Genomic DNA, 19,336 nt, shown 5'->3' with positions numbered 1-19,336 from the left:
TCAAATATGTTTTTGCCAGGCAGATAAATAGATTTCAAAAATGTTATAAATGAACAAGTGTAGATTGGATATTTAGTAACATTGGTTGAGGAGAATATAAAAATAAAGTGAAATACTTGATGCGGTGAAGGAATAGATAAGATTCCAAGAAAACTTACAATGAGTAGCTTTATTGTCTGACAGACTTCGCAGTCAGTGTAAGAGAGATGTATTGCTAAATGTTAAGTAAATGATAGCAACCCATTCTACGGAGGAGAGTGGAATTGTAGCCTCTGAGAGCTCTAGAAGATACCACCAGCTAAAGATCTCTTTTCAGGTAACGTTAAAATTTTCTTGTTCGAAATCTTGTAGAATGTTATAATTTCAAATATTTAGTTACGCGTAATCGATCAATGTGCATGGCACTGACAGAAACACACCTGAACTGTTGCATGTCAGATGAACAGACACACATACTAAAGTTTGTTGTATTTCGAAATGACAGGATAATCTCTCTCTCTCTCTCTCTCTCTCTCTCTCTCTCTCTCACACACACACACACACCCACCCTAAAACAAAAGAGGGACCAGTTGTTGGAAAGGTATTACATCATTAGAAACATAGGTATATAAGTCATGTTCAGATTTATATCTATCCTGTATGAATCTTTATTCCTATGTTTTCTTTTTTTTTTGCTAAATTGTTTACTCAATTCTGTATAACAATCTCATAAAAAATGTGATATCTTTGCAAAGAATGGATACAGCAACAAATATAACAATAGAACTAACAAAGAAACACAAAACTAAATTTTCTTCCATTGCTCTAAACTGACTTCCATATGAGGTAGCTTTCTTTGTACTTATCAATACAACGCTATGCAACTAAGAGACTGTATAATGTGCAATAATGTTCAGCGCCTGACTATTGGCCGATTTTGCTTGATTTAAAATTCTAAAGATATTTTCTACTAACTTCACAATGTAACCTTTAATGTAATCTTCAATTATACTCTTTCCTGAATAAATGATTAAATCTGCTTTGTGACTACGATTTGGTTTTTTTTTTTTTAGTTGAAACACTGTAATGCAGCAATTTAAGTTTAAATAATGCCAGGAGGGAGAGAGAGCGAGAGAGTGAGAGAGACAGAGTGATTTTATTAGTTACTAAGCACATGCAAGATGCAAATTTCAGCTGTTTGGCTGTGTGGTAAGTAGCTTGCTTACCAAACCACATGGTTCTGGGTTCAGTCCCACTGCGTGGCACCTTTGGTAAGTGTCTTCTACTATAGCCTCGGGCCGACCAAAGCCTTGTGAGTGGATTTGGTAGACGGAAACTGAAAGAAGCCCGTCGTATATATGTATATATATATATGTGTGTGTGTCTGTGTTTGTCCCCCCAACATTGCTTGACAACCGATGCTGGTGTGTTTACGTCCCCGTAACTTAGCGGTTCGGCAAAAAGAGACCGATAGCATAAGTACTAGGCTTCCAAAGAATAAGTCCTGGGGTCGATTTGCTCGACTAAAGGCGGTGCTCCAACATGGCCACAGTCAAATGACTGAAACAAGTAAAAGAGTAAAAGAGGTCTTTCAACAGTCATTGTGATATTTAATCTGGTAATCAACAGTTCAGAACAGTTGTATTACATTCGAGAAGTGAACATATTTCTCCTTTCTAACCTCTTACCTCTAGAAACATTTACGCAGACACGCACAAGTGCATGCATACCTTAACATGTACGTTGAAGAACTCTCTCATTTAGTATCAAAAATATTAAAGAAATTATATAGTTTCAAAAATAAATTATTAGTGAAGATAAGGCGAGAGAAATAGACAAAAGTTTATCATAAATTGATCTCGTTTGCTATTAATTCTAATGAACAAATGAAATACGTTTCTTATATTTAATGTATCTCTCAAAAAGGTCTAAAAACAAAATTAAGAAGATGGGTGGAGAACCCAGACGACAACTTCCGGTTTCTTGTTCGTTTCGTTTCCTACAAGTCGAGTTTTGTAATGCCTGTTGTGTTTGAATCATATGAATGCACGAAATAAGAGAATGGACGTAATTAGAAAAATATTGGAGATCAGAAATTTATGGAGAAATACAAGTAAGTCCTTTATCTAACTGTGGGTAATAAATGAATTACTGTTTAATTAACTATATAACATTACTAATACCATTTGTACTACGTATGTTCTTGTATATATGAGTATATATGTCTTGAATATATGTGTGTTGTAACTGTGTGTGCATATACACGATGAGTATATAGGATTAAATTATTCAGTGAGAACTTCCAGGTATAGTCAAGGTTTGGGTTAACCACACGAGTGCGCGCACCGGGACCCCTCTTCTTCAATAGTACCCACATCAAGTAAGTAGTAAGAAGCACCAAGTATCGTTGACTAATTATGCTGTATAATTTACCTGTTAAATTAAAAGAAAAAATTGAAGATGGACCTGCTTCCGTATTCTTTGTAATTGTTTTGGATTAACACACCTGAAAATTCGTGTGTGTGTGTGTGTATACATACATACATACATACATTTGTGTGTATATATGGTTTTTGGTAAGCAGTATCGATTTTTGACAATTCTGTAAATAATAATCCTTTCTAATGAAAGCACAAGGCCTGGAATTCGGTGGGAGGGAACTAATCGATTACATTGACTCTGGTGTTTCACTGGTACCTAATTTAACGACTCTGAAAGGCAAAGTTGACCTAAGCGGAATTTGAGCTCAAATTTCCCCCATACCCTCCAATGCATTTTTTATGGTAATAAGCTTACTTCCCAACCACATGATTCTAGGTTCAGTCCCACTTCGTGGCACCTTGGGCAAGTGTCTTTTACTAAAGCCACAAGCCAACCAAAACCTCATGAGTGAATTTGGTTGACAGAAACTGAAAGAAGCCCATTGAATGTGTGTGTGTGTCTGTCTGTCTGTCTGTGTTTGTCCCTCACCACCACTTGACAACTAGTGTGTGATGGTTTATTTATGTCCCTGTAACTTAGCAGTTTAGCAAAAGTGAATGCTAGCATAAGTACTAGACTTTAAAAAATAAGTCCCAGAGTTAATTTGTTAGACAGAAACCCTTCAAGGTAGTGCCCCAGCATGACCATAGTCAAATGACTGAAACAAGTAAAAGATAAAAGATCTTAAATCTCTGCTGTTTAAGTATCTTCTATATCTTACCCTGTTGTTTCTATTTTATTTCAGAATATCAGATGACATTGGCATAATGATCATTTCTCCATCCAGGCCCTTCAGCAATATTGAATTGTCTTTTAAAAACTAAAGGAACGTGTTATACAAACCAGATATAATGTTGTTTCTATGAATCTATGGTGAATTATTGTGGAATATTTCATCTGAACTGAGGTGAACAGCTACATTTCTCTATTTTACTGTCTAGATTGTGTGCAAGATGAATTTGTATATTAAATAAACTTGAATAAAATTGCAAAGGAGTTTGCTGTTCTTCAGCTGTCAGTGAAGATCATATTTAGTAAAAAAAAATATAACTGGGAAATAATTGAAACAGATATAATATCAGAACAAAAACAAGAAAACTATGTGTATATTGAGGTGAGAGAAGAAAGATGAAAGAAAATTAATTGATGTGAAAGACTTAAAAAGGGTTGATTTTAATTGAAGAGATGCTGAAAATGACAGAAAAGTCATATCTGTGTGACATCTGCGGTAAATCATTCTCTCAAAAAGGGAACTTAAACATCCATAAAAGTATTCATACAGGAGAGAAGGCATATCACTGTGACATTTGTGGTAAATCTTTCTCTCAAAAGGTTTATCTCACTATTCACAAACGCATTCATACTGGAGAGAAGCCATATCGCTGTGCTATCTGTGGGGAGTCATTCTCTCAAAATTATCACTTGACAACTCACAAATACATTCATACAGGGGAAAAACCAAATCACTGTGACATCTGCGGTAAATCTTTTTCTCTAAAACAGCACTTAACTAAACACAAACGTAATCATACTGGGGAGAAACCATATCACTGTGATATTTGTGGTAAATCATTCACTGAAAATGGTGTTTTAACTAAGCACAAACGAATTCATACAGGAGAGAAACCATATCACTGTGATATCTGTGGGGATTCATTCTCACAAAATGGTTTTTTAACTAGACACAAACGTATTCACACTGGAGACAAACCATTTCATTGTGATATTTGTGGCAAATCATTCTCTGAAAATGGTGGTTTAACTATACACAAGCGCATTCACACAGGTGAGAAACCATATCATTGTGATATCTGTAGTAAATCATTCTCCCAAAGTTATAACTTAACTGCTCACAAACGCATTCATACAGGAGAGAAACCATACCATTGTGATATCTGTGGTAAATCCTTCTCTGAAAATGGTGGCTTAACTAAACACCAGCGCATTCATACAGGAGAGAAACCTTACTGTTGTAATGTCTGTGGTAAATCATTCTCTGAAACTGGCCACTTAACCAGACACAAACGTATCCATACAGGAGAGAAGCCGTATCGCTGTGACATCTGTGGTAAATCATTCTCTCAGGTAGCCAATCTTAATACTCACAAACGGATTCATACAGGTGAGAAGCCATACCAGTGTGATATTTGTGGGGAGTCATTCTCTCAAAATCATCACTTGACAATTCACAAATACATCCATACAGGGGAAGAAACCAAATCACTGTGAAATATGTGGCAAATCTTTTCTTTGACTTTTGTTTTTCTGTAAATTTCAACTATATATATATAGGCATATATTGAATGTATTTTGTGTTAAAATAGGTGCAAGTGTGGTTATGTAGTTAAGAAGCTTACTTTCAAACCATGTGGTTTGGGGTTCAAATCCACTGAATGGCACTTTTTTTTTTTTTAGCAAGTATGTTCCAAGCCTTGTCGGTGGACTTTTCAGATGGAAACTGAAAGAAATGTATTATTTATATATATATATATATATATATATATATATATATATAATTATGAGACTTTACTAATAAATAAGCAAATGTTGAAAGAAAAATGGGATTTAACTCACATTATTCAGTTATTAAACATTCATAATTGGAATGAATAAATAAATTTGAATATCAAGCATTTATGGAATTTTAATTTACTGTCGGGTGACTTTTGGCCAACCTGTATATGTGTGTGTGTAATATGCTGCTTTTGTTTTAATAAATACTGAAAATAAAAATTCCTTTATTTCTATTAAGTTGATGTTTTGAACATGAAATAGCATGAAATTTTGATGGATGGCTCTAATTTAGATCATTTTAAATCTTTTATCATTTTTGTTGAAATATATTATTTTTATTTCATTTAAGTTTTTAAGCTACAAGGAATCTATCAAACATCACTTTGAAATTATTGAGCTGTCGTTTCAAATATAAATGTGCAAGAAGTTTTGGAAGATTTAAATTTAGATCACTTTAATCCTTTCGTTATGAACCAGTGAAAGAGGGGACTTCAGGTAGCAGACTGACCTCAAAATGTTGGGCCTCACAGAGGAGATGATGGAGACATAGATGCATGGTAATATGCTGTTCTTGAGAAGGCCCCATCCATCACAGAAAAAATAAGGTCTTGTCAATCCTTTCTCCATAACTCATCTCTTATAATCACCTACCCATCCATTCACCTCTAATGTTCTACTACCCCTATTCTATTTCATATAATCACCTTGTACCTTGACACTGTACATTCACCATCACTCCTTCATCTTCTATTTGGGAAGCCCTGTATTCACTTCCTCAGCAAGACACTCATTCCTGTCCCCTCTAACATACTTTCAAACCCTTCCTTACTATTTAGCTGAGGGGTCTTGTCTTACATGTGCTTGACGACCTCACTAGTGCTGGTGCCAAGTAAACAACAAAACAAAAACCATCCGATACACTCTGTGCAGTGGTTGGCATCAGAAAGGGCACCCAGCCGTAGGAACCATGCCGAAGCAGACATTGAAGCTTGGCCTACTCCTCTGGCTTGTCAGTTCCTGTGCAGTTGTCTGAACCATGCCAGCATTGAGAAAGGGACATTAAATGAGGATGATTTCTGGTGAAATACACTGCCTTTGTATCTCCAAATTGTGAAAATAATGAAGAATTTAATCAAATAACGTTGTGGTTATTGAGCTGGTGTTTAGAACATTAACATGAAATTCTTGATGAAAGTTTTTAATTCAAATCATTTCAACCATTTAGCGCTCAGATTACTCTGTCAAATGTAATGCTTATTTATTCACATTGCTTTAAATTAATCATGCATTATCTTGTGGCTTTGAGATTTTGATGATGTGATTGTCTGTCTTTAGAAACTGAAAGAAGCCCGTCATATATATACAGGTGAGTTAAGTTAGAGATTATGACAACCGTCTAAGGTATATTTATATCCAATGAATCAACTGGTGTATTACCTATATTTGATCATGAGCATTGGTATAATGTTCATAAATGATTGGTAATGACAGGAATAAATAGAATTTTATCAATATTCCAGGAAAACCGGAAATGGAGATATAATTGATGGATAACAATTGATTTACACCACCATTTATTAATTAATCATTCTTTTTGAAATTTACTAATAGATAATAATTAGTGTAAATCAATTGTTATTCATCAATGATATCTCCATTTTCTGTTTTCCTTATATATGTGTGTGTGTGTGTGTTTGTCCCACCACCACCACCACCACCACCATCGCTTGACAACCGATGTTGGTGTGTTTTCGTCCCCGTAACTTAGCTGTTTTGCAGAAAAGACTGATAGAATAAGCACCAGACTTACAGAGAATCAGTCCATGGGTCGGTGCTCCAGCATGGCCACTATCAAATGACTGGAACAAGTAAAGGAATACCAGAAGAACGTTCCGTACCACTAAACCAAGGCTGTTCTTTGATTATGTACGATGTATTTTACGGCTAAATAGTAATTCTGTTTAAGTTAGCGTAACTGAGATGTTTTGGTAACACTTCTTTCTATATTCTGTGACTGTCACAATATAGAAACATTTCTCACGGGTCCAGCTAGCATAAATGTAGCAAGAATGCCATAAATGTTTATGTTAAATTAAGAATTTGCCAGCAAATATCTTATAAAATGACACAATGTTCTTCTAAAAGAAGTACATGAAAACATTTTGGTACGTTTCGTTTCTGACGCATCAGTTTATTTTTTTATCAACATTCTCCGTACGCTTAATTGAGATAAAGAACAGAAAACAGAAATTAATTGAGAATTGCAAGTCTTTTTATCCAGTTGTGGGTAATTAATAACTGATTTGATTAATTAATTTGATTGTATAAAATAATTATTGTAAATAATTAATTGTATTTCGCGAAGTATATTAATGAATGAAATACATTTTGATTTACTGTATATCATTTAGCCGTGCCCGATAATTACATTGCTCATATGAAACCATTTTGGCGATCATGCATCGACATGCAAGCTACCGATTGCCTTCTTAGTTGTGTTATTCGTTGCTAGGAACTGTGTACGTGAGCTGCTATTTCTAAATTGTGATGTCACTAGAAGGTGCTATAGAAGTAGATTCCTGTGGATGCAACATGGTGAGGGAGATATACGATAAAGGGTTTATGAATTTGTGGGATATAACTGTGATCATTTTCAGTTTAGTTATTCTCATTTTTGTTTTTTTAACTCATGCAAAAATAAATAAATAAAAGATATCAACCAAAGATCAATATTGTTAAGTTTCTGACCTGCAACTACTGTCTTAACTTTTCTCCGACTACGAGAGCCTACTAGGTAAAAATGAATAGTGATATGATCAAACTTTGGTAAATTTTCAGATTTACACCCGCACGATTTTTTCTAGGGTGTTACGGTTAGGGTTAGGGACGGAATTCCCTAAACCCTAAAACCCTAACACTAACTCTAAAACCCTAACCCTAAACCTAACACCATAGTGAAAATCGTGCCGGTGTTAATCTGAAAATTTACTCAAACTTTTAACTCAGTTCAAAGACGGTCGGGACATATTTGACTTGTAAAAATGCAATTTTCATTGTGGTCTGCCATGGAAAAAAAATTCTCGCTTTAGGCAAAAGATGTAAAAAAGATCAACATCAGTTCAGATCACTCACTATGGACTGGTAGATGCAATTCAAAATTCTTAGGCTCTTTTCAGTATCAGATTCTAAGCAGGGCAACTCTAAACTTACCGCGTGTTTTAGTTTCTTCATAAAATATCAATAAACAGTAATTTACTCACAGCACACACTCACATCCATGTCATAATCATCATCATCCGTTTTTGCATGGGTCAGGTGGAGATTTTCCATAGTTGAATGCTCTTGCATTTACCAACAATCTCCTCTTTCCAAACAAAGTAATATTTCCACATAGACAGAAGGTTTTTTTTGTAGAATATATATATATATATATATATCATCATCATCATCATCATTTAACGTCTGCTTTCCATGCTAGCATGGGTTGGACGATTTGACTGAGTACTGGTGAACCAGATGGCTACACCAGGCTCCAATCTGATTTGGCAGAGTTTCTACAGCTGGATGCCCTTCCTAACACCAACCACTCCATATATATATATATATATATATATATGTATATATATATATATATATATATATATATATATATATATGTATATATATATATATATATATATATATATATATATATTTACACACACATGACAAGTTTCTTTCAGTTTTGGACTGCCAAATCCACTCTCATTCTGGTTGTTCTGGGTCTAATGTAGAGAACACTTACCCAAGGTGCCATGCAGTGGGACTGAACCTGAAGCCACGTGACCAGGAAGTGAACTTCTTAAGCACATAACCATTTCTGTGTCTATATTATTGTTATAGAAAAGTAATAAAATGTCCACTGTTGTGTCTCTGCTGTTTAAGTATCTTCTATATCTTACCCTGTTGTTTCTCTTTTATTTCAGAATATCAGATGACATTGGCATAATGATCATTTCCCCATCAGGCCCTTCAGCAATATTGAATTGTCTTTTAAAGACTAAAGGAACATGTTATAGAAACCAGATGTAATACTGTTTCTATAACTCTATGTGGAATTACAGAGGTGAACAGCGACATTTCTCTACTTCACTGTCTGGATTGTGTGAATTTCCAGCTTCCTCAGATGGCAGTGAAGATCACAGTTGATGGAAATATAACAGTAGGAAATACTTGTCACAAATATAATATAAAAGCAAAAACATGAAAACTGTGTATATATTGTGGTGAAGGTAAAAAAAGATAAGAAAAAATTAATGTGAAGGACTTAAAAGGTTTATTTTAGTTGAAGAGATGCTGAAAGTGATAGAAAAATCACCATATGTCTGTGACATTTGTAATAAGTCTTTCTCTCGAAAAGGGAACTTAATTATTCATAAGCGTATTCATACAGGAGAGAAACCATATCACTGTGACATTTGTGGTGTATCATTCTCTCAAAATCATCATTTAAAAAGTCATAAATCCATTCATACAGGAGAGAAGCCATATCACTGCAATATTTGTGGTAAATCATTCTCTCAAAGTAGTGAATTAACTAAACACAAACATATTCATACAGGAGACAATCCATATCATTGTGACATTTGTGGTAAATCATTTGCCCGGAGTGATATATTGATCACACACAAACAAATCCACACAGGAGAGAAGCCATATCGCTGTGATATTTGTGATAAATCATTCTCCCAAAATGCTAATCTCAATACTCACAAACGAATTCATACTGGAGAGAAGCCATACCAGTGTGATATTTGTGGTGAATCATTTTCCCAGAATCATCACTTGACAACTCACAAATACATTCATACAGGGGAAAAACCAAATCACTGTGACATCTGTGGCAAATCATTCTCGTTAAAGCATCATTTAACTAAACATAAACTTTGTCACACTGGAGAGAGACCATATCGCTGTGATATCTGTGGTAAATCATTCACTGAAAATGGTGTTTTGACTAAGCACAAACGCATTCATACTGGAGAGAAACCATATCATTGTGATATATGTGGTGATTCATTCTCACAAAATGGTTTTTTAACTAGACACAAACGTATTCACACTGGAGACAAACCATTTCATTGTGATATTTGTGGCAAATCATTCTCTGAAATTGGTCACTTAACAAAACACAAACGCATTCACACCGGTGAGAAGCCTTACCATTGCAATGTCTGCAGTAAATCATTCTCTCAGAGTTGTAACTTAACTACTCACAAACGCATTCATACGGGAGAGAAACCATACCATTGTGATATCTGTGGTAAATCCTTCTCTGAAAATGGTCATTTAACTAAACACCAGCGCATCCATACAGGAGAGAAACCATATCATTGTGACATCTGTGGTAAATCATTTTCCGAAACTGGACACTTAACTAAACATAAGTATGTCCATACAGGAGAGAAGCCATATCACTGTGATGTCTGTGATAAATCGTTCTCTCAAAGTGGTGATTTAACTACTCACAAACGTATTCATACTGGAGAGAAACCATATCAGTGTGATATTTGTGGTAAATCATTCTCTCGAAATGATAACTTAACTCAGCATAAACATATACATACAAAAGTGAAACCATATCATTGCAATGTCTGTGGCAAATCATACTTTCAAAAAAATTACTTAACTAAGCATATATGTTTGCATATAAAACAGTAATTGTCTTAATCCTTTAGCATTTCATCTGGCCATATCCAGCCCAATTATTCTACCTCTTGTATGTTAAAACTGACCAGCTCCAACCTCTCATACCTACCCTACAATGTAATTCTAAAAATATACAAACATACCATAGAAATCTTGAAGCTAGAAGATAGAGCATGATCAATTCAAAGCAATGTGAATAAATAAGCATTACATTTGACAGAGAATGCTGAATGCCAAATGGTTAAGTTAGTCTACAGGGTGTTCAGGCTAAATTTCATGATTATTTCATGTCTCCTTTTTTCAAGAACAGCTGCAGGTATTGGTGAGCATAATACATATTAAAAGTTGTGGTTGAGAAAAAGTTAGCCGACATGGAGGACTGGAAGCCGTCTGAATGTTGGGGAAAAAGTTAACTGCATCATGATGATTGATGCTGGGTATCAAAATGCCAATATCATGACAGCTGATCAGTGCTCTGTGAGCACTGTAAAGGCTGTAAGACATGACATGAACAGACAGGTGCAACAGAGACTATGAAGCCGTGGCCAGCTGGAAGGGACAGAGTTGTTCTGACTGTTTCCACTTACCAGAAGTCATCCCTACATCTTTGAACAAGGCCTCAGGTAGCTATGGGAAGCTGATGGAGACTGTCATCAAACCTAGTTGGAGAGGGTTGTCTCTGGAAGATTGTTTGGCCCCAGAATTCAGCTCCTTGCCATACATCCAAAAAAGATTCAAAAGTAATAGTTAGAGAAATTTTACTTCACCACCCCCAGTTTCAGGCCTTCTAATTCCCCTGAATGTAATCCCATGGACTACTGTGTGCAGGGTGCAGTTGAAAAAGACACCAACTGCACTGCCTGCAACACCAAGGCCGAGCTGGTGGGGCTTGAAGATCTTCCCAGGGACACAATGAGGAATGCATGTGCCAAATTCTGGAGACATCTTGACACTATGGTGGAAGCTAAGAGCAGCTACTTTGTGTAAACTGTTAATCTCTCAGTCATAATTGCTTTATTTTTGGAAGGAACATTGTGTTTTTTTTCCCCCTTTTATGCAAACTGTCAAATTTTACTTGAACCTTACATATATTAAATATAATTTAATAACTGTGCTGCTGTATTTCTGTTGAGCAAAGTGCTTCCATTTACTTTTCTTTCACTTTCATGTATTTGTGTACATCGTTAATATATATATGCATGTGGATGTATGTATTCATATATAAATTTATATGTACATTTATGCATTCATATATATCTGTGTGTGTGTGTGTGTATATATACAGCTTGAGTAATAATTACTGGCAAACTAATAGACAGACCTGGACTGTAGTAGGTGTTTTTACATGCCACTAGTATGGGAGCCAGTCAGGCAGCACTGCCGTCAGCCATGCTTGAATGGTGCTTTTTATGTGCCAGTCAGGTGGCATTGGCACCGGCTACACTTGAATGGTGCTCTTTATGTGCCACCAGCACGGGTATCAGTCAAGCAGCACTGGCATCAGCCATGCTTAAATGATGCTTTTTATGTCCTCTGGCACTGGAATTGGTTCAACAGGTTTTCACAAATGGAAACACCTAGCATCATAATTTTGAAATATTTATGGAACCTTCAAAAACAAGGAATATTAGAATTATTGAATGAAGCAAAATGAAAAATAACGATATACGGTCTTAGCAGTTTGTACGCTCCAAAGCAGAGCAATGCATTGAGACACTTGCAAATACAAACAACCACCAATAAAAACGGTATTTAATATATAGAAAATTATTAAAAAAAAAAAAAAAGAAATTGAAATTCTAAAGGGTTACGAACGATAAGTTAAAAATAGAATTTTGGATGCGTAGTTTTTCAGTTTCCAGTATAGTAATTTCAAGTGTTTGAAAACTAGAGTAGTAGAAAATGACGAAAAATGGAGAGAAAAGACCCCTAAGAACAGATAAAGATTCCGTATGATGAAAACCATAAATTTGAACATCTATGTAATAATTTCAAAACGGAAAAAACAAAAAAAAAATTTTTTAGGTAAAGCGAGATGTAATTTCGCAATCAAAACTAAATTCAGACTTAAAATTTTGGAAGATGTATATAATGCACTTACTTGTTCTCCCGCAAAACCAGACTGAAGGCTTCGATGCTGAATTGAATAATGAAGATTAGGAATAGCAATACACACGTGTGTGTGAAGTGCGCGCACGCAAGACTTTAATGGCAAATGGTCATTGATAGGTCATTCGCAGAAGGAGACCCAATGGAATTTGAACAGGAGATAACGACTTCTTTCTGTCTATCTCTCTCTTTATCTATCTGTCTATCGTTATAAGCATTCATATATAATAGAATAAAGACATAAACAGGCAAACAATTTGTATCTGGTCAGATCATAACATTTGGGTGTTTAAATATTGACAAAACTTGAGGGTCGAAATGGATGTTACTGGAGTTTACATTTCAAGAGATCAATAAAACATTAGAAGAATCTCCATACTGCCTTTGCATACATACATGCATACATCCATACATGCCAACATGCATACACACATAGACTTACATACGCACACGTATATATATATATATATATATATATATATATATATATATATATATAGTATATTTTGCAGCAGTTTCTCTGGTATTTGTTGTTTTAATTTTTTTTATTGCTCTTCTTGTTTTTCTTTTCTCTGTCAGAATTTGAGATGCTTTGGGGATTGGATGAATAGCTGCAGTTCGATCGGATGTCATGATGGTACTAACGTGGACAAAGCACGTTATTAATCATCCTAAAATTATTCTGTGCTTGTGTGTGTCTGTGTGTGGTGGGGTGAAAAAAACACATTTACTAACAGAATTTTTTTTAATCCCTGTAGATAAATCATAGCTATAACCTTCAAAGACCCTCCAATATTTTAAAATTATAAACCAAAAATGGGAGGATGAGGTGCAAAAATCATAAAATTTAAAAACTGTTTTAGCATAAATGTGTTTATGGGAAGAAAATATTGTAAACCACCAATGCATGTGAGAGAGACAAAGAAACGAGGAAGGAGGACGTGGGATGTGAAAGAAATCACAGTCAAATCTCCCTTAAATCAAACAACTGTTCGTCGGAAAATAATTAGAAAATTTCTCTTTTTATTGAAAAGGGTTCTTGCATGGCTTTTGAGTGCGTAATGTCAAAAATATTGGCCAAAATCGGTCCGGATGGGATAGATTGGGGGAAGGTGAAATGAAAGAACAATTCGTAAATTTTCAGAATTTTTGTTTTTTTATAAAAAGAACCACCACCACCATTTCGAAGGCCGTGGTGAAAATAGAAACTAGAAAAATCCCCGTCAAAACGGATAAACTCCAATTTATTTTGGCGCCCTGACTAGAAATATCGCCGAATCCTTTATCAAAATCAATTGCTTGAAGATAGAAAGCGAAATTTTCAAAATGCAAATAATTTTGCAAATCAATGCTACTAGCACTCCGTCGATTACGACGATGGGTTTCTACTAAATCCGATCTACTGAAAAGCCCGCTCGTGAAATGAACGAGCAAGTAGCTGAATACTCCACAGACGCACTTATCTTTAACGTAGTCCTCAGAGAGCTTCAGCGCGAAACAGAATGTTAGAAGGCTGGTACTTTGAATTACAGATACAACTCATATTTTCCAGCTGAGTGGATTGGAGTAATGTAAAATAAAGTGTCTTGCTCTGGGTCACAATGCACCGCCAGGTACCGAACTCATGACCTTACCATTCTAAGCCGAATACCCTAACCACTTAGCCGCACGCCTTCACCTCTTGGAAATCATTACTGTCTCAATTGTGACTTTATCGCCAGATCAAATGCTGCCATAACTGCTCATATTGCTGAAAGTAACGCTAGTTTAAAATGTGCAACTTGTGATCAACTGTGTAAAACAGCTTCAGGATTGAAAATACAAATGCACAGTCATTAAGATGAATAAAATTCTTTGTACATATCAGGTCATAGCATAAATTCAGTCCGATTTTACTTTTTTTTAAATTGAATGAAATTTAATTGTATTTTAGAATGTCTAATGGAATTTAAAATTATTTTTATGCATTTGTGTACATTTAAACTAATTAAATATTATTTTACAGAATAATAGGAATTAAAATTTCTTTGATTAAAACTCTTTCTAACATGGAAGTAGCCAAAGAGCATTTGAGGAACATAATGCTTTATGAGTACAAAAAAGGAAACTCTGCAGCCGAAGCGACTCGAAATATACACTCAGTTTATGGGAAAGAATGCTTGAATGAAAGAATTTGCAGAAGATGGCTTTCAAAATTCAGAAGTGGAGATTTCAGCCTTGAAGATGAAGATCGAACAGGACGTCCACTTGAGTTTGATGATAAGCTCCTTGAGGCATTACTTGAAGGAAATCCTGCATTATCAGTTGAAGAATTGGCAATAAAGCTTAGTTCAAACCATACAACTGTTCATCGTCATCTTCAACAACTTGGAAAGGTTCCTAAACTTAGAAAATGGGTGCCTCGTGAATTGTCCGAAAGCAACCGCAAATCCCGAGTTGACATCTGCTCTTCTCTCCACTCTCGCGAACTCATTTCACCCTTTTTGGATAGACTTGTGACTGGTGACGAAAAATGGAGCTTCTTTCGAAATGTTAAACGTCGTAAACAGTGGCTTGGTAAAAGGGAAAAAGCTCAACCACAACCGGGAAGGGAACTTCATGGGAAAAAGGTTCTTCTCTCTATCTGGTGGGATTGCAAAGAATTCACTTTGAATTGTTACCACCTAATGCAACAATCAATGCTCAAGTCTACTGTCATCGATTAGAGCATTTGAACCAAGCTTTGAAGAAAAAAAGACCCACTTTAGTGAATCTAAAAGGAGTGATGTTTCATCAGGACAATGTGCGACTCCACACTGCAAAGATCGCCTCACAGAAGATCGAAGAGCTTGGTTGAGAAAAAATCCCTCATCCACCCTCTTCTCCCGACCTTGCTCCTTCAGACTACCATTTGTTTCGTAGTTTACAGAATCATTTAGGGGGACAAAACTTTCGCAAGTCAGGAGGAGGTCGAAACTGACATTTCAGAGTTCTTCGCTTTGAAACCAAAAGAGTTTTATGTTGATGGATTAAAAAGCTTGTAAATAGATTGAAGGAAGTCTTGCTCATTTGTTTTCCTTATACAAAATTCGGACAGAACTTATGGGATGACCTGATAGAATTTTTGTCTCTACATAAGTAAATTGTAAATAGCGTAAACAACTTAAGTGTGTTGTACAATTTTTATCTGTAGATAGTTAAATTGTGTAAATAACTATATTGTGTGCTTATCTTTTTCTCTGCGGATAATATGCTGTTGTGGATGCGCCATTCTTGTGAATGTTTCTTGTGACTTTTCACTTGAATGGGGCATTTGTCTGAATGTTGCTTTTTTTTTTAATTTCAAATTCGTTGATGTTATTTCTGTTCTCATTACTGAACACTCAGACATTGTCTTCTATGGGAAAGCTATCATGAACATATATATATGGATATATATATATATATGTGTGTATATATATAGAAATATATATATATATATATATATATATATATATATATATATGGAAAAAAGACAAAGTAGAAAATGCTAAAATACTTTTATAAAGAACATTACAGAACCGGTTTTGATCCTTGAGATCTTTTCAACATGAAAAATTAAATTTTAGTAAATTTAAAAGAAAAGTCTTTTTAAAGACATATTTGTATAGTATTCAAGTAACAGCGGAATTTTTCTTGCTTCTGCCTGTCTCTGTCTCACTTGTTAACTCTTGTGGGTTCGAAACATGTATATATATATATATATACATGTATATATATATCATATATATATAAATATATATATATCGACGGGGACAGTCGATTATTCGCCCGCTACTTATTTGAACGACTCCCAAAATGGTGAAAAGCAAAGTCGACCTTGACAGAATTTGAACACATAGCGTAAAAACGCATAAAATGTCACTAAGTATTTCGCATATCACGCTAAAGAGTCTGCCAGCTCATAGCCATTCTCTATAGAAATGATTATTAATTAATACATTAATCTCATTATCGTTACTGTCTTGTCCTGCGAACAAATGCAATATTTATGGCGTCTAATGTCACCATGTCATCCTGGTTCACTTAATGTCCCAATGACTTGTGGAGAAATATTTCTTTCAGCTTGTTTCGTTCTGTAAATTCAGTTTTCGTTACGGATTTCCACTGGGTCTTGCTGTTGCTGCTGTAGCATTTATGAAAACGCCTAAGTGGTGGTGACATTCGTTTCGCCATCGTAAGGTTGTGAGTTGCATTACCGATAGCACGTCGTGTTCTTGAGCAAGACACTTTATTTCATGCTGCTCCCGTCCACTCAGCTGTCACATATGAGTAGTACGTGCATTTCAAAGGGTCTGCTTTGTCACAGTCTGTGTCGCGCCGAATTTAGAGCTGTTTAAGGTGAAGTCTAGTGTTGATGGATCTATGTTGTAGAGCAAGGCCAAAGACAGTGAGGTCCGAGGTGGAGTGGCCGGCCAAGCGAAAATGACTGGCGATGGGGTTGTTCTTGTGTAGAAGAACGTCTGTTAGGTGTTCGGTGAACCGGTCGGTTAGCCGACGGTCCGTTTGACCAACAGAAAGTTTGTTGCGAAGGCTGCACCTGATAGAATAAGTAAGGTTTGAGAAAGTGCATGAGAAGGAGTTCCTTATGTAGAGGGTGTACTTTAAGATATTTCTTTTAAAAGCTAGTCATTTCTACATTTTGCACTCAATTTCTTCATTAGCTTTCATTCTTTAAAATATTTTTCTAACTATAAATAGAAAATATTTTATCTCACAATGCAAACTATGAAAAAATTAATCCTTTGCATGTTTAAAAAAAAAATTCCTTATGTTTCACTGTTTTGAGTTACATTTATTCTACATAAGTTTAATTTGTGTTAACATGAGTTTAACACAATATCTGTGATTTACAATTTTTGGATAATGAGTGAAATTAAGAAACAAATTAAAAAATAACTATAATAATAATAATGTCAGATGTTTTTAAATCAATAATGTTTTATATCATTGATTTAATAATGTTTTTAAAGTTTGCAATCTAAAGCAACAAATTTAAACAACAAAAACGTTCAGGCACTATTTAAAGAACAATTTCAGAGATTTATTAGCAACAGTATTTTAAGATTTGTGTTTCATCTTGTCTTCTACATTTCCAGGCTTAATTACATGTTTGAACTTAAGAACTTTCCAGCATTCTGTTCCTGCATTTTTCATTCCGGTAATATACATAACTCATACTAAGATTTCTTTCGTTTGTCCACTCAGTCGTACATTTCACTGTAAACCGAACGAATCCCGGCATTTCTCTGCTTGTATATATATGCGTGTGTGTGAGGTAAGAACGCGTCAAAAAAATGTGCATAGCAGATACAGACAATAAGTACACAAACCGGACTAAAAATGTCTTAACTTAAACGTTGAAGGAAAGAATAAGGAATCAATGCAAACAAGAGTTCGTTCTAAGCAAACTTCAAGTCGAGCTTATGAAAGCATTAAATAACAATGGATGAACCATTCTTTGCAAAGATATCACATTTCTTATGAGATTGTTATACAGAATTGAGTAAACAATTTAGCAAAAAAAAAAAAAGAAAACATAGGAATAAAGATTCATACAGGATAGATATAAATCTGAACATAACTTATATACCTATGTTTCTAATGATGTAATAACTTTCCAACAACTGGTCCCTCTTTTGTTTTAGGGTGTGTGTGTGGGAGAGAGAGAGAGAGTATCCTGTCATTTCGAAATACAACAAACTTTAGTATGTGTGTCTGTTCATCTGACTTGCAACAGTTCAGGTGTGTTTCTGTCAGTGCCATGCATATTGATCGATCACGCATAACTAAATATTTGAAATTATAACATTCTACAAGATTTCGAACAAGAAAATTTTAACGTTACCTGAAAAGAGATCTTTAGGTGGTGGTATCTTCTTGAGCTCTCAGAGGCTACAATTCCACTCCGCTCCGTAGAATGGGTTGCTATCATTTACTTAACATTTAGCAATACATCTCTCTTACACTGACTGCGAAGTCTGTCAGACAATAAAGCTACTCATTGTAAGTTTTCTTGGAATCTTATCTATTCCTTCACCGTATCAAGTATTTCACTTTATTTTTATATTCTCCTCAACCAATGTTACTAAATATCCAATCTTCACTTGTTCATTTATAACATTTTTGAAATCTATCTATCTATCTGTCTGAGAGGAAAAGATTTGAACTGAAACTGGCAGACAGACAGACAGACAGATAGATAGATAGATAGATTCTCATATATGCTGCTATAAAAACATCTCTGGTTATTAAAGAAGGGTTTTGTAAGAGGAGATTTTCAGTTTAAATTTTTCTGTTGTCGAAGATTCAACGTTTTGTTAATGGACCAGAGTCAATTTCTTAAGCTGAATACACGTCGTTGATTGGTTAAAATTACCCAAATACAACTTTAACACGATATAACTTCTAAAATACAAAATAAAGACCTTCCATCAAAATCTCATATTAATTTATGTTCTAAACACCAGCGCTTAATAATGACAAATTTATTTTACCAAATTCTGCATAATTTTCAAAATTATCTGAAATAAAGGCAGTGTATTTT

The 19,336-nt window shown here is 34.9% G+C and overlaps 1 protein-coding gene across 8 annotated transcripts; it reads left to right on the top strand.

Moving 5' to 3' along the window:
* Positions 1-103: 103 nt before the first annotated feature.
* On the top strand, positions 104-11,776 carry LOC106873849 (uncharacterized). Of its 8 annotated transcripts, none has more exons than XM_089344952.1 (4): positions 104-316; positions 1,906-2,092; positions 3,206-3,367; positions 8,940-11,776. In XM_089344952.1, exon 4 carries the CDS (start codon positions 9,307-9,309, stop codon positions 10,672-10,674), a length of 1,368 nt encoding a protein of 455 aa, XP_089201078.1. In that variant the 5' UTR covers positions 104-316; positions 1,906-2,092; positions 3,206-3,367; positions 8,940-9,306; the 3' UTR covers positions 10,675-11,776. The 8 variants fall into 8 exon arrangements, 7 of the variants coding, with proteins under 7 accessions (XP_089201078.1, XP_089201082.1, XP_089201084.1 ...); XR_008267038.2 differs by lacking the exon at positions 8,940-11,776 and adding an exon at positions 4,876-5,201 and having other exon boundaries at positions 109-316; XM_089344956.1 differs by lacking the exon at positions 3,206-3,367.
* The last annotated feature ends 7,560 nt before the right edge of the window (positions 11,777-19,336 follow it).

Source organism: Octopus bimaculoides, chromosome 29 (assembly GCF_046866305.1).
Source record: "Octopus bimaculoides isolate indiv1 chromosome 29, ASM4686630v1, whole genome shotgun sequence".
NCBI classification, from domain to species: domain Eukaryota; kingdom Metazoa; phylum Mollusca; class Cephalopoda; order Octopoda; family Octopodidae; genus Octopus; species Octopus bimaculoides.
This window is presented reverse-complemented; position numbering and strand designations above follow the sequence as displayed.

What these genes read in the sequence shown, in the direction of transcription:
- LOC106873849 (XM_089344958.1), top strand. Translation starts at nt 3,646, where the DNA reads ATGCTGAAAATGACAGAAAAGTCATATCTGTGTGACATCTGCGGTAAA. An exon ending in TACATCCATACAGGGGAAGA is followed by an intron (nt 4,674 to 9,329) that starts AACCAAATCACT and finishes GATAGAAAAATC; the next exon opens with ACCATATGTCTGTGACATTT.